General features: G+C 43.1%; 1 protein-coding gene across 1 annotated transcript; it reads left to right on the plus strand.

The window, feature by feature from the left end:
• The first annotated feature begins 1068 nt into the window (after positions 1–1068).
• On the plus strand, positions 1069–22577 carry LOC128419172 (uncharacterized). The gene is made up of 6 exons (XM_053399586.1): positions 1069–1219; positions 1696–1804; positions 12488–12606; positions 15601–15750; positions 16782–16928; positions 22215–22577. The coding sequence occupies exons 1-6, from the start codon at positions 1069–1071 to the stop codon at positions 22385–22387; spliced, it is 849 nt and encodes a 282-aa protein (XP_053255561.1). The 3' UTR covers positions 22388–22577.
• The last annotated feature ends 666 nt before the right edge of the window (positions 22578–23243 follow it).

The following is a 23243-nucleotide window of genomic DNA, read 5'->3' on the forward strand; positions in this document are numbered from 1 at the left end:
TTATATATCTTGGAAGCCATCCAGAGTGGCTTGGGCAACCCAGTCAGATGGGCGGGGTACAAAAAATATATTATTATGCTTATTACGCTCATTAAGTACAATTGGTCTATGCATGTATTTAATATTCGCATCTTTGTATGCACTGTTTGGTTGGAGAACTGCTTAGTGTTTTGGTTCACCTATAGATCCAAGAATTGTGAATGACAGTTTCTCACTGAAGAGTAAACAATTTAGTTAATTGCAAGTACCATTAAAAGTAAACACACTTGGAGGGAATTAAACAGATTTTTTTGCCGCTCTTGTGATTTGTTTCCTTTTGTTCCTTACAGTTGAAATGTATAAAAAATCAACTTTCCTGCGATGTGCTAATTCCCAACTTTGCCACTCAGGTGATTACAGTTTAACTTCAGCCAAGGGTAAATTTCCGCAGCTGAAGCTCATTTGTTGCCAAACATAGAAGTGTAATTCGGAAATTGTACATGGTGAGTATCTGCATCTGTGAAAGGTTGAGGCCTTATAAAACCAGTGCTTTTTTATGGGGGGGGGGATGCAGGAGTACGCATACTCCTAAACATTTTGTGAAACTAAGTTTGGCCTCATTGAGGGGCAGTATTTCAATATGAGAAAGAAAATGAGAGTAGCCCTAAGCATTTTTTTTAAAGCACTGCATAAAACTATTATGTACAGTGGTGCCCCGCAAGACGAATGCCTCGCAAGACGGAAAACCCGCTAGACGAAAGGGTTTTCCGTTTTGGAGGTGCTTCACAAGACGAATTTCCTATGGGCTTGCTTCACAAGACGAAAATGTCTTGCGAGTTCCTGCGGGGTTCCCCCCCCCCTTTTTCCCAAGCCGCTATGCCGCTTAACAGCTGATCGGCTAAGCCGCTAATCCGCTTAACAGCTGATCGCTAAGCCGCTTATCAGCTGATCCGCTAAGCCGCTAATAGCGCTAATCCGCTAATCCACTTTTCGCAAGACGAAAAAACCGCAAGACGAAGAGACTCGCGGAACGGATTCTTTTCGTCTTGCGAGGCACCACTGTAAGTGCTGCCTAGTTACAGACAAAGGATGGTATTCTGTCTTTTGGTCCATTCAGAAGACACTGGGTCCAAGAAGTATCAACAGTTGATTCTTGAATCTGGAATAGATGGAGTAGATTATCTTCTCTTAGGTGGCAGAATACTTTACTCCTTAAATACATCAGTTAAATTTCATACAGGTAATGGGTGGGGCTGGAAGCAAAGATGTAGAAAGAAATATGGAAAACTTGGCATAGCTCTGTCCAGTTTGGGATCTGGACCTGCCAATTACTTTCTTGCACCCACAGAGAGAGACGGAGAAAAAGAATTTCCTCCCAGAGAATGCAGGTGTCTATACCTTCAGATATGGACGTTTGGAAACAGAGAGCAGATAGCTTGTCAGATGGCCCTTATACCAAGTGAGAACACCAGAACCTCTACAAAAAAAAGAGCATGCATGAGAAAATTTGAAACACGAAAACATTACTTAGAGATGGTCAGTAGGCATGCCTGATCTGCAAAGTTAGTGGCAAATGTAGGGCACAATGTGGAGGTAGCAAATCCAGCTAGGGTCAGAAGTTACTAGAAGGCATAAAAAAATGAAATAAAGTTAATAATTTGAAGAGTGGGAAATGAAGTGAATCAATATGCTCACTTAAGTTTTTTACTTTGGTAGTTCCACCTCGTGAGGAACTTTCCCCCAATGGTCTGCAGTGTCCAGCTTGCTTCGAAAGCGACAAAAATGAAAAAAATCAAGTTGCCAAAGTTGGACGAATATTGCCTGCGTTGGCGATGAGACCAAGTGCATTGACTATTCTAGTATAGTTTCATGTGAGTAATTTTGCAAATCAGCCAAGAAAACCAGCTTCTCTCTGTCTGGTTCTCACTTCCAGAAAAGTAATGACTGATCTTTGTTTGCTTTTTGTATGTGTTATGTATGTATAGCTTTTATTCTTTTTTCTGAGGGAAAAGAGGATGTTCTAGTCCTGGTTAGGATTCCAAACTACCCCAGTTACAATGCCATAATAGAGGAAACAAACTTTGCAAGTATGCAAAATACCGGTAACTGTGATCTTAGTCTAGCAAAATACAAGGGGTGGGAAATGGTAATTTACTGTTTACAATGCCCCTGAGTGCCCTATCCCACTTTGTAGAGCCTGATTGGCCCCCTGGTATACTCCAGAGCTTAGGATGAAGAAACAAGCTGGGAGATGGCTTGAACACATGTGGAGGAAAGATCTGAATGAATGCAACTGAACACTGGTAAGGGCTCATTATTGAGCCTACCTAGTGGCAGTGAAGGCAGCAAAGAAGGCATACTTTGCTGCCTCCATTGCATCCTCATCATGCCATTCAGCAGAGCTTTTCCAGGTTGTACGGGGCCTTTTGCAGGCTGGCCTAAAGGAGGTGATAGAACAGGCGGTAGCTAACTGTTGCTTGTTTGCAAAGCATTTTGAGGATAGAATTGCTTACATCCACCAAGACCTTGACTCTGCTGTTACAGCAGATGTATCTTGAGGGGTGTCCAGAGCACAGTCTAGTCCTGTTGTGTCGGATGAGTTTCAGTTGGCAGGGCTCAAGAATGTGGACAAGTGACTCAGATAAGTCAGGGTGACCACTTGCACTCTAGTCCCTTGCCCCTCTTGGCTGATAATAACCAGCAGGGAGTGAACAACTGGCTGAGCCAGGGAGGTGATCAATGCCTCTTTATGAGGGGAATAGTGCCTGCCTGTTTGAAGGAGGCAGTGGTAAAACCACTCCTTAAGAAACCTTCCTTTGATTCAGAAAACCTAACTACCTACCTGCCAATTGTTAAACTCCCTTTCCTGAGCATGGTTCTGGAGCGAGTGGTCACAGACTAGATTCAGGAGCTTTTGGAAGAAACAGATTTTCTGGATCCATTTCAGTCATGGTTTTGGCCTGGTTTTGGCACAGAAACTGCTTTGGTCACCCTGTATCGAGAGAGAGACAAGCAAAACATGTCCCTGTTAATTCTTCTCAACCTCTCAGCGGCTTTTGATACCATCAACATGGTATCCTTCTGGAGCGACTCTTCAAACTAGGGGTGGGTGGCACCGCATTGCGGTGGTTCCAGTTCTCTTTGGATGGTTATTCCTAGAGGGTGTTGCTTGGGGAATGCTTTTCAGCCCCATGGAACCTTCAATGTGGGATTCTGCAAGGCTCAATCCTATCCCCCATGTTGTTTAACATCTTCAAGAAACCGCTGGGTGGGGTTATCCTGAGGTTTGGAGTACGTTATCAGCAGTATGCTGATGACACTCAGCTCTATTTCTCCTTTACGTCTGCAGGTGGACTGGATGAGAGCCAACAAACTGAAACTCAATCCAGATAAGACTGAGGCCATAGACCAGATGGGTGGGAGGTTGTCTGTTCTTGATGGGGGTACACTTCTTCTGAAGGAGCAGGTTCGAAGCTTAGGGGTACCCCTGGATCCTTTACTGTTGTTTGAGGCTCAGGTGGCCTCAGTGGCCTGGAGTACCTTCCATCAGCTTTGGCTGGTGGCCCAGTTATGCCCTTATCTGGACAGAGATAGCCTAACTACTGTTGTCTATGTTCTGGTAACTGCAAGGTTAAATTACTGCAGTGTGTTATACGTAGGGTTGCCTCTGAAGACAATTCGGAAACTTCAGCTAGTGCAGAATTCAGCAGCCAGGTTGCTCACCAGAGCAAGATGATTTGAGCATATTACACCTATCCTTGTCTGACTGCACTGGCTACCAATTAGTTTCTGGCCCCAATTCAAAGTGTTGGTTTTGACCTATAAAGCCTTAAATGGCTCAGGACCACAATACCTCAAGGACTGCCTCTTTCCATACGGACCTACCCAGACCCTGAGATCATCTCCTGAGGCCCTTCTTTGTGTGCCTCCTCCTAGAGAGGTCCGGAGGATGGGAACACGAGAACAGGCCTTCTCTGAAGTGGCCCCCCATCTGTGGCACACTCTCCCCAGGGAAGTTTGCCTGGCACCCTCCTTATACACCTTTAGGTGCCAGGCAAAACCGTTTCTTTTTAATAAAGCCTTTGGTTGATTTGATTATCCTATGCTCTTTTTAAATGTAGGGGGGTTTGGGGGGAGGGGGGTTATTGGGTTGTTGTTTTTATTTTGATTATATATCTTGTGGTTTTGTATTTTGATTTTGTTCTGTGAACTACCCTGAGACCTCCGGGTGTAGGGCAGTATATAAATTCAAATAACAACAACAACAATGCCATGTTGGCAAAGACTGTGGGGGTGGGCTCCTGCTTATAGTTCCTCAACCTTACATTTAGTTCCTGACCCTTGAGGTTTTGAGGCTTTTTAAAGGGCCTGGAGAAGTGGGTGCTGCTGCATGCTTACCAGTTGACTACCTGGCATCACTTGTCAGCATCACCCTTGAGCCAGTGCCACCGACTGGACTCATCCACTTCAGCCCCGACTGGGCCAGGCGAGCTGGGGTAGCACTTCCAGAGACCACCTTCTGCACAGGAACAGGTCTAAGTGCTGTGGACTCACAACTCAGAGTTGTGAGCACCAGATTCACTCTGAAGACAATCGTTGCACAGCAGAGTACAGCAGAGTATAAACCACTTGGAGAACAGCTCTGTAGAATAACTACTTTTATTCTATCTACAACTATCATACAAACTATATACAGAGCTAAATGGAGAAGCTGAACTGCACTGAGTGTCTCCAGCTGCTCTTAGCAGCAACCTTATCAACAAAGAGATAACACTCTCCCTCTCTAACACTCAGTCTCTCTCTCTCTCTCTTTGATGTGAGGCTGGAGCGGAATAAGTAGAGAGCAGAAACCGCCCCCTCCTCTCTGGAGAATCAGCAGAGAACATCAGCAGATTCTTGGATATGGGAGGGGTGGAATCTCCTCATCACTATGGTGTCATGAGACCTAACTTCAAAGCAAATAATCAGTAGGCAGCCCAATTCCCTCCATTCTTCTTTTCAAGCCAGACTGAAGAAGGAGACCCCTGCCAAAAGTGGAGCCTTCAGGCTCGGCGTTTGGCAGGGGTTGACTTCAGTAGGGAATTATTTATCCCAATGCCAGCACAGCTTCCTGTCAGTGCCACCTAGCTGATTGGCATTGATAGCAAACATTGCTTTCAAAAAGGTGTTTGGCTGCTTGGCAGTAACTGTTAGGCCTGCTTCTCAAACAACTATTCAGAGTGATTTTCATGGCTCCTAGTTCTTCTTCTGCAACTGTGAACATACCTGCCACACATCTGATGCAATATGATGTCGATGTAAGGCGAGTGGGTGTCACTTGGGTAAAGTGGTCACATTATGTAACCTGCTGGGCTTAATTTGGCTCACAGGGTAAGGTTCCTAAGGCATCCACTAGTGATATGTGGATGCCAGATTAATCATACAGTGTGTTAGTTCCAAGCACTTTAATAACCATTTTCATCCCCCACCCCCTCAAGGTTTTATTAAAGAACCAATGCAAACCTTATCCTTTTATCTCCCAGATCTTGTCATTGAAACTTATAAACTCATATTCCAAGGATGTGCAACTGAAGATGTGTGTGTGCCCTTAATGAGAAAAATTTAACATTTGGTGCTATTTTATTACTGACTATTAAAGCAAAATGCTATGAAGCTGAGAAATCCACAAAGCAGATTGACCTTGAACAGTAGATAGAAGAGATGCTCTCCTTGTTGTTATTTCCAAACCAAAGGATAAAAGCCCCAAACGAAAGACTTTATGATCTGTTAGACATGGACACATTAAGATAAAACAAATGCTTAATTCCTCAATTATCATTGTCTCGTCATTAACCACTGACAATGCTGACTGGGGGTGTGCAGCACTCATTAGAGTCATGTGGCAAAACAGGGGCTCTGGACTGCTTTGCAGCATCTTGACAATCCAGATATTAAAGAAAATACGGACAAGCATCTACTACATGTTACTCTCAAGTCAAGCTTGTAATCAAAGGAATAACTTTACTTAGACAGTAAATTCACCCTTTTCTTATCTGCTAATGAGTAACTATGAAACCTACAAATCATACCCATGTCTGTCTAAGAAGTTATAATGCATATATATATATATATATATATATATATATATATATGTATATATATATATATATATATATATATATATGCATTATATATATATATATATATATACACACACACACGTACACACACACACACTTTATCAAAACATTTTGTTAATGCAATAAAAGAAACTAATCTAAACAAATATAAAAACAAAGAGGGAAAGGGAAAAGAAAACACAATAGAAAATAAAAAATGGAAAAAAGAGAAGAGAAAGAATTAAAAAGGACTTCTGATTTTCCACCTATCAGTTCAACAAAAGAAATTATTCAGAATATTCACTCTAGAATGAAACTCCATTGATCTACTTTCGGTTAGGCAATATTTTCCGTATTTTCCGAACAAAATAAATTAATTCATTTTCCTTTTTGCACAATAGTCCAAAATGGATTATCTAATTATTATTATCAAATGTCAGCAATAATTTTTTCCCTAATCAAACATAAGAACTTTGTCTCCAATATCTTCAACAACCATTCCTCCATATTAAACAATAATAAATCTTACCATCTTTATCCACACCAGTGTTTCTCCACTTTGAGCATATATTACAGTAATATTCCATAGGTCTTTACTTACTTTATTCATTAATTTTATTCAAATATTATAATTTGATGACCTCATGAGCAGGATTTGAAATATGAGCAACAGAAAGAATGAGAGAATACAGTATTGATGTGTTGATATAAGAAAAAGAAGGTATCATGCAGCAGAGGGCGGGGGATTAAAACACCATGGCGAATGAGGTAGGAAGTCAAGAAAAGATAAGTTTATTATGTATTGGAGTATATATGTCAATCTTTTGAAAAATCAATAAAAATATATTACAAGAAAACTCCCATTTATGCTTCTTCCTCCCTTTTTCCAAGAAAAACACCATAGGTTTAATAGCTTTCTCCTTTAAATTCACTCCAAATTGTACATAGTCCTTTCTCTCCCAGCACTATCTCTGCCAGCTCAGGATGTCTCCACTTCTCTCCATCCATGGCTTCATATCATTCCTACAGCATCACAGCTCTATTGTTTGACTGTTTCATTCCCCTAAACAGAAGGGACGCGGGTGGCGCTGTGGTCTAAACCACAGAGCCTAGGGCTTGCTGATCGGAGGGTCAGTGGTTCGAATCCCCATGACAGGTTGAGCTCCCATTGTTCGGTCCCAGCTCCTGCCAACCTAGCAATTCCAAAGCACATCAAAGTGCAAGTAGATAAATAGCTACCGCTCCGGCGGGAAGGTAAATGGCATTTCCGTGTGCTGCGCTGGTTTCGCCAGAAGCAGCTTACTCATGCTGGCCACATGACCCGGAAAAACTATCTGCGGACAAACGCTGGCTCCCTTGGCCAGTAAAGCGAAATGAGCGCCGCAACCCCAGAGTCATTCGCAGCTGGACTTAACTGTCAGGGGTCCTTTACCTTTACCTTTTTTCCTCTAAACACCTGTGTGAAGGACTTCTCCAAAGGACTGACAGTGGTACACTTAATGACTAGGCAAACCCAGACCACATTACTCAGTGCATCAGTGTGGCAGGGGTTCAACTCTGCCTGTTGTGTTGGGAATACAGTTTCTGTGGTGCTTGTAGCACAGACCCATGTCACTTCAGGCATGAATGCTTCATTTGCGAAGCAACTCATTGATTGACAGCTTATCCCAGGGCTAGACCAGCCAGAGGTGGAGTTAGGGAAGCTCATGGAAAGAAGCCAGGACCGGGGAGTGGTCCTCTGGCAAAGGGTCCCAGACCAATTTGGATAACAATCATGCAGGAGTTGTTGTGGAATCATCCACGTAGGGAGGATGCTTTGTATCTTGATGAGGGAGGTTGTTTTCCACATTCCGTTCCAGGGTCCATATCTCCCTTATTTGGCCAAGAATTTGGCATGGGAAATGTGGTAAGAAAAAAGGTTTTTAAAGAAGTTCAAGCAGGCAGGGACTTGGACCTTTTGCTCATCTCCTCATGGTTTCTAAAAGGAGAAATACTGAAGGCCCAAATGCAGACAATACAAGCAAGAATGAAAAGTAGGAGGCATCTAAGGGAACCAGTATGACTACACAAGGAGCTTACAGATGAGCTGAGAGTTAAGAAGGGCATGTATAAGAAATGGAAGAAAGGGGAAATCACAAAGGAGGAGTACACAAGAGAAGCCAACAGTTGCAGGGGGAAAGTCAGGCTGGTTAAAGCTCAGAATGAGCTCAGGCTTGCAAGATAGGTTAAAAATAATTTTTAAAAGGTTTCTTCAGCTATGTCAGACTCTGCCACATCAAATTTAGATGCCTAGGAGTACAAATAACTAGAAAACTCAACAAGCTATATCCTCACAACTACCCACCCCCCAGTGGAAAACCAACATAGACCTGAAGAGATGGTATAAAACCAACGTCACCATCTTGGACAAAATAGTCATGTTTAAAATGATAATCCTCCTGAAGCTAACCTACCTATTCCAAAAATTAATGCCACCTTTTCCCCTTTATATTGGAAGGGCTGTGGAAAGCTTGGTTCATTTATGCATATTTGGTGGGAATATCCCCATGTTCAAAATTTTTGGAATCGAGTGTCTCCATTATATCCAGAATTACACGCCAACCCCTTTATCCAACTCCTGCCTTAGCCCTACTATCTTTGAACATAGACTTGGATTTCACCTTGCACCACAGACAATTAGTAGGTTTCTTACTGACTGCAGCATAATTAGTGATAGCTCAAACCAGATTGAAATACCCTACTTACATCATAGGAGTCTACACAACACAAACCACTATTGCTGTATGTAGGTTTTATTTTATTGTTTTTAATCTTATATTTTGGAAATATGCATCATGATATTTTTTTCCATTAAATTTTTTAGGGGCCCCCAAGAGTGTGGGGCCATAAGCTATAGCTTGTTTAGTTTATACGTAAATCCGGCACTGTACCCTCCTCTGCTGAATCAAGTACTCAAATAGAGATCTGTCGCAGATTTTCCCAAACCAGCTCTCATGAGTGGGAAGAGTCAACCCTTTCCAATGTTGGGTAATTTATATCCTAGGCACATGTGACATGGAACAGTGTGTTGCAGTGCACAACCACTGCCCAACCCAGGACATTTGTTCAATCAGATTGCAGGTGACACTTTTGTAATTGCAAAGGGTTCTCTTTAACGGTGGGGGGGAGTTGCATGTGTGCAGCCATTTAAGCATGTCAGAACACCTGAGTTGTGGGTCTTTGCCTTAAAATATTGATCAACAGCTTCACACTCCAACCCGGTAGAACCATGTAAGTTTGATGTGTTGATTTTGTTTCTGATAGGCTGTCTAGTCTAATGCCATACATGATGCAGAAATGCCAACAACAGCAAGAAGAAGAAGAAGAAGAAGAAGAAGAAGAAGAAGAAGAAGAAGAAGAAGAAGAAGAAGAAGAATTTTATTATTCATACCCCACCAAATATGGCTGGAATGCTCCAATCACTCAGAGGGTGGGGGCCTTCCAATAAATTTGAAACCATAATAAAACACCAAACATTAAAAACTTCCCAGAACATGGCTGCCTTCAGATGTTTTCTGAAAGTTATGTAGTTCTTTATCTCCTTGACTTTTGATGGCAGGGCATACCACAGGGAGGGCACCACTGCCGAGAAGGCCTTCTGCCTGGTTCCCTGTAACTTCACTTCTTGCAGAAAGCCAAGAGAGCATCTTAGGCTAAACAGATGTTGCTTCTTTGCTGAAGCTGATGGGAGTTCTAATTCATCTATAGCTGAAGTGTCACAGCTTCCTCACCTCACTTTTTTCATGGGTGAGTTGCCCCAGAATAGACATATAGACTTCTATATGCTAGTAGAACCCTAGTAGAACTATGTTAACATATGCTATATTCTAGTAGAACTATATATTAACATGGATCTACTCCAACAACAAAAGCCAAAAAGTCAGGAAAATCTTACTTATATTTGTACTCAGAACAGTGGCCTCACAGAAATTTTCCTTGGAGTCAGCATGTGTTTTTAAATAGCCAGTATATGTCAGTCGAGTCCTGTTATAGATATATCTGCACTTCAGAGATAATGCTGAGGAAATGAACAAAAGATTACTTCATAGATTATTATTACCATTACCATTATTATTATTTGGTTTTGTTGCTTGCTTAATGAGACACAGAGGAGGAGGTGATAGTGAAACCAAAACTCCAAAATATACTTTGAAGAAGTTGCAATACAAAACTATACAGACTTATCTGGGAGTAAGACCCATTGAAATCAGTGACACTTACATCAAGGAAGGCAGATATAGAATTGCATTGTAATCCCTTTGAAATAAATGCTTACTACTTCCACCAACAGTGCATAGGAGTGTGCTGAAATCCGTATGCCGCCTCCAATCCTTCCAGCCAAATATATTTATTGGTGAGGGATGGGGTGGAAACTTGAGAAGCACCTTTGGCTATCAAGGAAGGAGTTGCATTGCTCAGTAGGCCTAACATAAAGAATGAAGCGAAGAGAAGGACACCCCAAGATAGACAGCTTAGTGATGAATGTCCTCTGTGCCTTCTGTGCTGTGTATGGTTAAATATACCTTGGTTGGTGGTATAGCGGGAAATGAGGATATTGCTCTATGTCCAAGAGCAGTGGAAAGAGAAGAAGGAAATAGGCAAAAAGCTGTCCCTCACCCTTTTAAACACAAAGTGAAGATGCTGGATGAGGACAATCACCCATCTAGTCCAGCATCCCAACCAATCCTTGTGGAAAGCTTGCAAGTTGGACAAGACTACGACAATATTCTGTCCATCAGCTATTCCCAGCACCAATTATTCAGAGGCAGAACTTTTTTTTGACAGTGGAAGTAGAACATAGGCATTGTGGGAAAACATGCCCTCTCTGAATTTATCTAATCCTCTTTTTAAGTCATCTGAGTTGGTGGACATCACTGCAGCCTATTAGTTGCCATATCTTGAAGAGCAAAATGAGCACAGCCAGAGCTGCTGTTAGCCTGCCAGACAGCGAAAGAGGCATAAGAGCCCAGTGGGAGTGGCCTTCTGCCCTCCTGTCATGATAGTCCTGTACCCATGGACATCTGAACAGCCACTCCAAGAATGATCCTTTTGTATATACTTTCCTCCCTTGGCCTAGGCGGGCATTAGAATCCCCTGTCAGTACAATAGGTAGATTGGGGCAAATGGTGTCCAAATTCTCGAGCACGTGTGCAAGGACATCCCATTGATGGTTCTTGGCTATGACAGTAGAGGTGGGAGGAATATGCACCTTGACCAGTAACATGACCTGGCTCTCCAGCTCTACCTTTGTTGCTAAAAGTTTGCAATTTGCATTAGCCGAGAGAATGTGTTCACACAATTAGAACAAGGAGGGGCAAAGTTCCATAATATTTAATTAGTTCTCAGTAATTATCTTGGAGTCATTGTATTCCATTCAGTGCATACCAGTGTGTCCCTGGCACCTTTCAACAGTCCTGAGCTATGCCTAGCTTTGCCAGCTGAGCAGTCACCTGAGCTGTACCTTGAGGCTTTCATTGCAATTTGATTAGTATATTGCTCCGTCCAACTCAGTAAGATTCCACTTTAGTTGCAGAGCTGTAGTAGCCTGACTGCATAAAACAACAAAATCTCAGAGGAGCAGATTGTAGAACAGAAAAATAATTGCATAAGGTCCAAGTGGATTTTATAGAGTCCAGAGGTGGATATACTTCTACACCCATTGCATTAGAAGACTGGACATAAAGAGAGGAGACAAAAACATACTGTATCAGATTCAACTGGAGCCACTTTATTAATTATTACTGAAAAACTCTGAACCACATAGGTGGGAAAGACCACATGTGCACAGTATGCAAATCATCTGTTAGGCTCCAATGCTTTTTGGGAGGCCTACCCTGGAGGGAGGATAGGTAAGTTAATCTTCTGGAGGAACTGCAAACCAAATTTGGACAAATTCAGAAAATGTGGGCAGGTGAGGATTTTGTCTAACTCTTGTATGGAAGCAGCGCCCCCCCCCCTCTCGACTGCAAGCCACCAAATGTGGCTTCCTGAGAAAGGATGGGGAGAAAAGGACTCACCTCTTGTTAGGTGAGCTTTGGGTATCAGGTAAAGGTAAAGGTAAATGACCCCTAGATGGTTAAGACCAATTTAATTTCCTTCAGGGTGTGGCACTCATCTAACTGGGTCACCCCAGTCACTCTTTGCCTATTTGGCTCTCAGTTGCCTTCACCATTTAAATTGTAAAGTATCTATCTCAGAAAAGTAATCAGAAGCTTCTATCAGCAACTAATGAGATCATAACTAATGAGCTTTGCATTTCAGTATCTCCCTCTTTATCTTTGTAGTGAAAAAACAACTCCCATTCCTGGACCTCACTTTTGTTCCCAAGTGTTCCCTGTGACATGAGTCCATGGCCTATAAATTCCTCCAAGTAAGCCTCTACCTGCGTCAATTCCCTTGTTGATCCATCTCTGCTCTGAGTCTCCTAATCTTTCTAGAATGCTGAAGGCACTCCTGAGTGCATGCCTCCTCTTGGCCCTGCTTTCTGCAGGTAAGATGGGGAACATCTGATGATCTTTAGAGGATACTGAAGAAAACTTGCTTCGTGAGAGGGAAAGGGAGTTAGCAGTGTAGATCAGCACCATAGAGAGCAAGGACTGCTGGGTTACCAAGAGAAAGTAGGGGAGAGTCAAGTCAAGAGATTATTTCTTGTGATGTCATACAGATAAACTATGTCATGTAGAAAAATAATGAAATATCCCATTCTAACATGGAAGCTGCATTTCAGCAATACACACAAAATGTGGATATCTCTCTCTCTCTCTCTCTCTCTCTGTCTCTCCCTCCCTCCCTCCCTCCCTCCCTCTGTGTGTGTGAGGGTAGGGAAACAGAGGGGGGATTTGCAAAGGGAAGAAATTTCCAGATGAAAATGTTGGGCATGATGTCAAAGTGCAGGGAAAGTGCTAAGAAGGTGAATAAGCTCTTCTTTAGTGGGAGAGGTGGAGAAAATATGCCTTAAAAACAGGACAGAATAGTAAAAGTTGCTTTGGAAAGGAAAGGGAAGATGAAAAAGTATGGCCATAGCAGGAAGAAATTAAATACATTTTACAAAGAAAGACACCTTCAAGTCTACTCCTTGGAACAGATCACATCAACCCACTGGTGAGGATCCAGATTCACTACTACTACTCATTGATTGTGGAAATGTGGGGAGCTGAATGTGATTTGAGTGTCAGACAAGGATCCAGGAGGCTAGGGTTCGAATCTTCACTCAGCCACAAAGCTCACTGGGGGATCCCTCGGCTTAACCTACCTCACAGGAAACTTCTGAGGATAAAATAGAGAGGGGAAAACCATGTACACTACCTTGAACTTATTAGAGGAAGTTGCTGCCGATAAATAAATGAATTAGAAAAATAAGAAATTGACAGCAAGTCAAATTGATAGATTGGTTCATCCCTAGTCGAGGATCCTGTCCTAACACTGGCCAGCCCAATGACTATTGGAAGCACACAATCGGGACCACACCACAGCGACACTCTGGTTTACTTTGGGTTCCAGCAACTATTATTTGACATATGCTACTTTTGATATTGAAGGTAGTACATAGCCATCATGCTTAGTAGCTTTAGTAGTCTTATTCTCCATCAATTTATTGAATCCTCTTTAAAAGTCATTGAAATAGGTGGCATTCAGTGCCTCTTGTAGAAAATTCCATAGTTTAATTGTGCTCAGATCTAAGCTTGTGACCAAACAGTGGGAAGAAATTGTCTTTAAGTGAGAGTCTGAATGGGAGGGAAAGTTGGCTGTGGGGAAGGGAGGGTACACCTCCCCACTTCTTGCAAATAATTAAACCAGTGTTCTGAACAATGGCTACAAGAGTTTTAATTAATGAGTGTTCTATTCATTTCATTTCATTCTCTTCTATTACAATGCATATTAAATTGAACACTTTTTATTTTAAAGTTTTATTATACTATCACCTCCTCCTCTGTGTCTCATTAAGCAAACAGGAAAACCAAATGATGATGATGATGATAATTCATGAATCTTTTGCTCCTGTCCTCAGCGGTATCTCTGACATGCAAATATAAGTTTAACAGGACTGGAATGACAGATAACAGCAATGCAGAAACAACTTGTAATAATAATGTTATATATACCTGTTCTGCCAGTGTTCTGCGTACAAATATAGGTAAGATTTGCTTGTCTTTTTGTCTTTTGCTGTTGGATTTGACCCAGGTTAAGATATAGGTGAACTTTAATGGATCTATTAGCATATAGAAGTCTATGCTGGAGGAACTCACCTATGAAAAAAGTGAGGTGAAGAAGCTGTGACACTTCAGCTGTAGATGAATTAGAACTCCCATCAGCCTTAGCTAGCCAGGCCACCAGTCAGGGATGACGGGAGATGCAGTCCAACAACATCTGAAGTAAGCAATGAATGGCTTGCATATGAAAATGGGGAATCTAACATCACCTGATCACAAGCAGTGGCTGAATTTGGGTGCTGATCGCCAAGCTTGGAGAACTTGATTTGCATCAATCAGAAATCTCTATTGACCCAAACCAGTGAACTCCACTTTAGTTTTGGTTATCAAACTAGGACAAGAAGCCTGCAATATAAGCTGAATATCCCCTTTGCCATAAATGACATTAAAATTGAGAATCCTTTCACAGATGTATAAAAACTATTCAAAAGCTGAGGAACCAGGAGGGAGAAGAACATGCTTCACACTTGAGGGTTGATTTGATCCCTTTGCTTGTTCCTGATTCACCCATCCCTTCTACCCAGGAGGGAGTGGGTGCCATTTTGTGGTACACCTCAGTGCCAAAATGCCTTGGGGCAATTGTGGGTGGGATGGTGCTTGCTTGACCATCCCTTCCAACATAACTGCTACATTCTTGGAGGGAGAGCGGTAAGGGGGTAGTAAGGTTGGTGCAATGCAAGTGTCTTGCCAAGTGTCTTGCGTTCAACAAGAGGAGTTCAGGGAAGCATGTCCCGAACCTGCAAACTGTTAGGATCGACTAGAAGAGAGAGTGCAGTGTATGGCAGATGTATTGTCAGATGTATAGAAATAGGCATGATTCTTCATGTAACAAATTTGACCTAAAATTAAGTTCTGCATAAATTCAAAATTTAATGCATTTTGCAAATTAATTGTGAACCTTAAAAGAGAAGCTGGCTCTATGGAATAAGGAGGCAAGAGACTACTGCTTATGGTTGAGAGCTGAACACTTAAATGCCTGCAGAAAACCTTTCTTTTCCATTAAGAATACACTGGTTCTTATTGTATCTTTTATGTATTACAACTGAAAAACATTTTTATATCTCTTTCCTTTTACGATACAGCAGTGCACACACATTTAAATAAATAAACAGCACCTCATTTTAGATTGAATAATACTTTCCATATTGTTACTTTGAAAAGGTCCTGATTCAGGCAACACAGAAAATTGGAAGAATTATAATAAATGAGCTTTAGGAGCAATGGACCGCGTTTCCCCCCAGATCCTGATAGTTCTTTCAAATACTTTTTCACAGTTAAACCTGAAGTGCAAATTGAGAATACTTGTTTGTCATCCAGATACTGTTTCTCAGGCGATTACAGTTTCACTGCAGCGGATGGTAAATTCTTTGAGATGAAGATGCAATGCTGCAACACTGACCTGTGTAACAATGAAACTCTCAGCCGTAAGTTTCTGGATCATTGGAGAATGATTAACATGTTAACGCTCTGCACTGGGTTTCTCCAAGGCTTGGATCCTTAGTCAATCAGCAGTACTCAGGGGACCTGTGCCTTGTTCAAATGGGGTGAGACAGGCCCAAGTGGCTACAGGTTGGGTTGAGCAGCTCAGGACTATTAGGGGCTCTCAAGGTATGGAGAATAAGGCAGGACGGAGAGGCAGGCATGAGGAGAAAACTGTGAAAAAGAGGGACCTACTAGGCAGCTTTGTCTCTGCCTGAGAAGGGATGGGTTGCCTTTCCAGCCAGGCCTCTCCTTCTTCCTGTCCCTTGAAGCAGCACCATGAAGGATCAGATATATAATTGGATACCTAAGCTCCTGAACAGCTCATGAATAGTTTATGGTCCCTTCAAATCCACTTTCCATTGGCTGTTTCAAACATCGACCTTACAACCCACCTATCTTATCCAAGTGCCCTCCTGAATCACCCTTCAGCTAGTTCTTCTCTGTCTTTTAATTGGCAAGCACTACCTTGGCCAGCAGTTATAATGGTGCAAACATAAGACCCTACCTTACAGCATTCTCCGAAATTTATTTATTGAATTTATTGAATTTATGTACCACCCTGTACCTTGGTGTCTCGGATCAGTTCACAGAAACACTGATAGCTCATTGCTGAAGAGCAGAAGAGAGACAGAATCTCTGTACAAAAATGGGGAACTAAGAGCCTATATTTTCAGAGAGGCTACACCATAATCAATGGCATGAATACCTTCAGAGAGATAAAAAGGAAAATAAAGTTCACACTCTCCCACCCCACTTTGGGTAAAGGTCATTCACCTCAGAGACCAATGGTGACCTTGTCCCATGCTCAGCCCTGAACCCAGATTGCTTCTAGAGCATGTTTTCATCCAAGAACACTTGCAGCTGCCCCAGTAAAACTGTAATTTCCTAGGGTGGATTCCATTTATATAACAAAGAGATACAAAAACAGACAAAGACTTAATTAAGATGCTCACTATACATTTGATCTTGGCAGTTCCTGATCGCAACATGCTGGCTGAAAATGGTCTGCAGTGCCCATCGTGCTTCTCCAAAGGAAAGGAAAAGTGTAAAAGTGAGACGATCATCAACTGCCTTGAGAATGAGACCCAATGTGTTGATTTTAGAGGAGCTTTTAAGAAAGGTAACATTGCTATTCAGTCAGGTGAAAAGGCCTAGTCATCGGCTGGGTCACTCCTTCTCTCCCTTCCTTCCTCTCTTTTTCCATTGGACTTGGCTGGAAAAGTGAAAGGGATCATATCTCTTACTGGCTGCACTCTGCACTCTTCCTTATTGCTTGCCTGCCTGGACTTTGCCCTTTAACTTTCAAAATGCCACTTGCTTGTCTAGAAGCAGGATTCAGATTATGATGTTTATATTAAATACCCTTCTGAACAAAAGGGGAAAGTGCATTCATTGCTCCACCCCAGTTGCATCTCAGTCTTTCCACCACTGGGATGCAGTCCAGGACAAAATGTGTGCCTCTTTCTCAAAAAGCATATTTATTTCTCAAAAAGCATATTTATTGTGTAAAAGAAATGTAATTAAATTTCCTTAAATTCTGTGACCATGAGCAGTATCTGGCTAACTCAGACCATAAGTGCAAGGATTTATAGTTGTGCAGCAGAATATCCACTCTCTTCTACCTGTAGGTGCTCTGTATCCTCCTAAAAGCTGCTTCAAAATTTAGCAGTTATAATTTAACTACATTCCGAAAAAGATAAATTGCTTTATATGCATTATTACACTGTGACACCAGATGTCGATTTGGAGTCCTATCTTTCTGCATTGGGATTTCATAACACATTGAACTGAATCACTGTATTCATGTGCCTGGATCCAGCCTTATATGCACACCTCCCTATCAACAGTGTTTTTGAAGAATAATGCTCTTTGGAGAGGTGCAAATTTACTACACCCTTCCTTCCTGAAAAGAAGAGAGATTGGGAATGAACAGGGGAGGGGTATTTGGGCTGATTTGCCCCAGGAAGGAAGAGGCAGAGTCCAGGCCATTTAAGCTGCCTCTGCCCTACACCCCCCCCCCATTATTCTCTGTGGAGAGAATCAGAACTTACAGGGTTAAGAAGTTCTGAGTGACGTCTCACATTCTGAGGCGTGGTTTAGAATACTGAGGGGAGTGTTTTACTGTGTCTCTCAGTGTGTGTGTATTGCTCCGTTGCGAGAGAGGAGCAAGAATGTGTGCTCTGTCACCAGGAGAGTTATGAACTGTGTTTTGCTACGAGAATAAAGCTGTTTGTAAGATAAGGAAGACACCGTGCGTTAAGCCTGATTTATTATGCACACACGGCACTGTTCCTGTTTCTACGCTGTGTTTACACTCTGCTGAAGCTGTGAGGAGCCCTTCGGAGCAGAGTCGCGCAGAGGAAGCGTGTGGACTCCGGGGGCTGGTAAAGCTACAAATAAATCATCCCATAGGTTATGGGTGTGGTCAGCAAACGCTTTGAAGCAGTTGCAAAGACGTGCCTATGTGTGTGGTCAGCTGAAGAGACGCTGGGGAAACGCAGAAGATGCCGGAGAGAAGCCGAAGCCAGCTGGAGCTGTGCCTACGTTTGAGGCAGGGAGCTCGCTGGGAAGATCTGCGCTTGAACCGGGTGTGAAAGGAAGCTGCTACCGTAAGTAAGCTGGGCCCCCGGGGGAGAAGATGGCAGACAGCCATGAATCGTACTCAGTCCCTTTTGATAAGGTGGACGGAAAGAAGCCCTGGGTCGCGTGGCAGGCACTGGAGACGGCATGTCAGGCCGCAGTGGGAGCCAGACCAGAGGGGGCTGGAAGCTGCCCAGAGGAAGCACCAAGCCCAGGAGGGGCTGAGGGATGCCCAGAAAGCCCAGAAGGGGCTGGGACTGTGTTGGGAGGCTGTTGCGATGCTTCCACACGTCTGTGTGATGGGCTGTGTGCTGGAGAGCGGCTGAGAGCAAAAAAGAAGAGAGAAGCAGCGGCAAGCTGTTCCTCTGGAAACTATGCACCCAGGAGTGGGGGTGCAGGCCAGGCAGGCCATTCCAAGGGTCTTGAGAGTGCCCAGGCTGTTTGGCAGGAGCTGGAGAGGGTTTGCAGAGAAACCACAGCGGAAGCCAAAAGCCACGTCCCCAGAAGCAGTACAGCCTCAAGGAGAGCTGCTGGCAAGGTTGGGGGGGCAGAGAAGACCAAAGGCAAGTTTGCAAAGTTTTCCACTCGCCGTTGCTTTGTTTGCAATTCCCCTGACCATCTGCGTCGCAACTGCCCACAGAGAGCAAGGGAGACAGGGCAGGCTGTTTCCAAGGTCGCTTCCCATGGGAACCAGCCGGGTTTCCATGGCAACCAGTCCAGCAGAGGAGGCAGGCATGGGAAGGAGCAGAGACGATGTGATTCAGAGGGGGAAGAAGGCGCTTATCAGCTATCTGCTTCGATGGCAGTTTTAGAGAACACCTGCAAAGGCCCCAAGGACGGGGGCAGCGGGAAGTCTGTTGCTAAGGCAACAACGAAGGACAACTCCAGTGAGGAGAGAGTGCTGCGTTGGGTTGTGGACTCTGCTGCAAATAAAAATCTCGTGACTGAGACACCTGGTGTCAAGATAAGGAACTGCAGGGCTGTTTCAGCTGGGAAATCAGTGTGTTTTGCTGATGGGTCACAGAGACGTGTAACCAATGTGGGAAACATGTTTGTTTCTGTTTTACAGGCGCAGCTGGAAGTCTACGTGTCGCCAGGGATAAAACATTGTCTTTTATCTGTACCATGTCTCTTACAGGAAGGGTATAAGGTTTGTTTTGAGAAGAATGTCTGTACAATTTCCAGAGGGGGGAAGCAGCTAGTACGTGTTGAGAGAAATCAGAACAACCTCTTTGTTCTGGAAACACCTCTGGAGGGTGAGGGGAATGCTGGGAAAGCCACCATTCACACTCATGTTTCATGTGCTTGCGTGTGGCACAAGAGAATGTCACATGGCTCCTGTGAAGACATTCAGATGTTATCAGAGTGCACCAAAGGGTGCAAGGTAAGAGAATGTGGTGAACTTCTGAATTGCAGGGCTTGCAGGAAAGCCAAGAACAAGGGATACAGTTATCCCAGGGTGGAGAGAGTAACCACAAAGCCTTTTGAGCTTGTGCACACAGACCTTTTTGGTCCCGTTCCAAAGCCAAGTCTGGGAGGGGCCAAGTTTCTGCTGACGCTGACAGATGATTTTACGCAGAACTCATGGGCGTTCACGCTGAGAACGAAGGAGGACGCAACGCAACTGATCAAAGATTGGGTTGCAGAGGTGGAACTAAGGTTCTCCACCAAGGTGCAGGGGTTTCAGAGTGACCGAGGTTCAGAGGTCACTGGGTCTGCTCTAAAAAGTTTCTTTCGCCAGAGAGGGATACGTCACAAGGTGACTTCTCCTCAGGAGAGTGGCGTGGCAGAGCTTAGGAGTAAAGCTCTGGTTCAAGCATCAGAGATTCTACTGTGTGACTCTGGTTTGCCTCAAAGTTTTTGGGGGGAGGCGGTAAAGACGGCCAATTTCACGATGAACAGGCGCTACAATTCAGAGGTAGGTGACACCCCGTATTTCTTGCTTCACGGACGGAAACCGCAGCTGCATTTCTTTCGTGCGTTCGGTTGCAGAGCCATGGTGCCTGTACCAAAGTTTCAGCAGCAAGAGGGTGGCCCAAGGTACCAGGAAATGATCTTCTGTGGGTATGAACCTGCGACAAAGGGGTGGAGATTTGCATATCCAGAAGGTGATCAGACCAAGCTTCTGATCAGTAAACATGCTGAGTTCTATGAGCAGGATGGTTGGGCAAGGCGCAAAGCGAGCCCTGACGTTCACTCAGATTGTCTGTTTGAATCTGAGGAGGAGGGAGAGCCAGATGATGGGGACCAGGTCCATGATCAGGGTCAGGACCAGGGTAGGGCGTCTCCACAGGTTGTTAAAAGAGTGTCCAAGAGTGAGCCCTCATCTCCTGTTAGCATAAAGGAGAAAGCTCACAGACGGTTCAAGTCAGAGGGGGAATCGTCTGATGAAGAAGACGCACTTGCTGGCCCCAGTGGGCCAGAAGAAGCACCCCAGTTTGTGCCCAGGCGGTCATCTCGGGCAACAAAGGGAATTCCACCTGAGAGGTTTCAGGTCACAAATGCGTGGATTGGTCTCGCACAGTGCGAACCTGAGATTTGTGAGGAGGTTCAACAGGTGCCTGACAATGATGCCAGGAAGGAGCGAAAGGCAGTGGGGAAGGTGTTGAACACTCAGAGGTCTGTAAATGTGTGTTCACAACTCCTCTCAGAAAGTGATACGAGAGGGGGTGTGGAGAGAATCAGAACTTACAGGGTTAAGAAGTTCTGAGTGACGTCTCACATTCTGAGGCGTGGTTTAGAATACTGAGGGGAGTGTTTTACTGTGTCTCTCAGTGTGTGTGTATTGCTCCGTTGCAAGAGAGGAGCAAGAATGTGTGCTCTGTCACCAGGAGAGTTATGAACTGTGTTTTGCTACGAGAATAAAGCTGTTTGTAAGATAAGGAAAACACCGTGTGTTAAGCCTGATTTATTACGCACACACGGCAACTGTTCCTGTTTCTACGCTGTGTTTACACTCTGCTGAAGCTGTGAGGAGCCCTTCGGAGCAGAGCACCGCGCAGAGGAAGCGTGTGGACTCCGGGGGCTGGTAAAGCTACAAATAAATCATCCCATATTCTCCTCCCCTTTGCAGCCTGGGCTTTGCTAGTTTCACTTTTGAGGGCTGAGTAAGAATTCTGATAGGAGTTCCTGGTCAGCTTTTGGGAACCCCCCCCCTTTTCTCCCACTTCATGTTAGATGTGTTTAACATGAAAATAGATATGGTAAAATAAAAGGATTCTCTGCGTGCTTAGGTCAGTTTGGGATAATGAGGGAGCCTCAGTATGGCATCCAACCATCCTGAGAGACAACACAGTGCAACTCCAGCTTTTTATGCGTCTGCATCACACTGTTGACTCATGCCAGGATCACACACTCAAGGCTCACAAACAAATGAGGGAGTGTTGTTTTCAAATATTATTGTGTAGCCACAGCATGTGCCTTTAAACAGGGCCAGGAGATGGCAGGGATCAAATTCCTTGCATTTTAATGCAAATCACTTGACCACAAGAATTTGATTTTGTTAACATAGTTAATTAGGGCAGTTTTCAGAACCTCTAATTTCATTATATTTTATAAATATAACTTGTTTATTAATAAACCTTACATGTCTTGCGACTCCTTTGGGTATAATGCCATTTTTGTTTACATCTCAGTAATTTTTTTACCTGAATTCCTAATGCTGAAAATTTTGTATATTCATGTTCTGATGAAATTATAGTTTTCAGATTTCTTAAATATACACTTTTTAAATCTAACGTGTTAAAATTCTCATTCACCATCTCAGACACCATCTCCTGTTCCCTTGGTTAAGGACTAAAGTCAACACTTCTTTCCTATTTTCCAGATACCGTTTTCCCCAACTATTTCACTTTCCAAGGTTGTGCAACAACAAATTTCTGTGCCATCCGGAAAAATGGAAGAGTTTTTATTGGAATTCGGAGGTTTATTCTTTCAGTTTATGAAGAAAGCTGTTATAATGCTTCACGAATCTCACACCAGCCTGAACAGGAAGGGTAAATCGGACACTGTAGACCTCCTCGTGTATTCCAAAATCCATGGCAATGAGGGGGAATTGGAGGCCTAGTGGTGAAATCTAGGACTCGGGATCTCTGTTTCTTGCTTGCTTGCTTGCTTTTGGTGGAGGTAAAGAGAAACAAGAGCAGAGAAAAGGGGGTCAGCATGTGGGGATTGTGGATTCTAAATACAAAGAACTATTTAAAAATAGTTAAGTTTTATTATGATCATTATAATGCAAAATAAATTGTTATGAAAAATAAAATGCTCAGATTTGTTTCTTTCAGATACAAATGCAGTTATTATTTATTGATTTAGCTGAAGAGAATACAAAAATAAAATACATAAAACTGGATAAAAACATAATAATATACATTACACAGCTAAAATCATTATTATAATCAGACAATTTGTTAGATAAGAGGTTTCTCCTCTGAAGAATTTAACAGGGCATTTTTTCAGCCAGAGTTCACTGGAGCTCAGCTCTGGCCCCTCTCATGTGGGTGCCATGGGCAAAAGATGTGAGACATAATATACAGATGATAGATTGGGAAGGATTATGGAAAAGTGATATAAAACTTATGGCACTTAAGGAGAGTTGTATGAAAATGATGTACAGATGGTATTTAACTCCGGTTATACTATCAAAAAAGTACAAAAGAAAAGAAAAGAAGTGTTGGAAATGTAAAAAAGCAGGGGGTACATTTTAACATATGTGGTGGCAATGTAAGGTTATACAAAGTTTTGGGGAAATGATTTATAATGAATTGGAAAAAAAAGGTTAAAATAACATTTGTTTAAAAAACGGAAGCTAGCTTTCTTTCTTTCTGTCATTTTTTTTATTCATTTTGTAAGACAA

Source organism: Podarcis raffonei, chromosome 8 (assembly GCF_027172205.1).
Source record: "Podarcis raffonei isolate rPodRaf1 chromosome 8, rPodRaf1.pri, whole genome shotgun sequence".
In the NCBI taxonomy this organism is placed as follows: domain Eukaryota; kingdom Metazoa; phylum Chordata; class Lepidosauria; order Squamata; family Lacertidae; genus Podarcis; species Podarcis raffonei.

Excerpts from the sequence above, each read along its gene's own strand:
- LOC128419172 (XM_053399586.1), top strand. The coding sequence starts at position 1,069 with ATGGTATTCTGTCTTTTGGTCCATTCAGAAGACACTGGGTCCAAGAAG. Across the intron at positions 1,220-1,695 it reads ATCAGTTAAATTTCATACAG|TTCCACCTCGTGAGGAACTT; the intron begins GTAATGGGTGGG and ends TTACTTTGGTAG. Across the intron at positions 15,751-16,781 it reads TAACAATGAAACTCTCAGCC|TTCCTGATCGCAACATGCTG; the intron begins GTAAGTTTCTGG and ends TGATCTTGGCAG.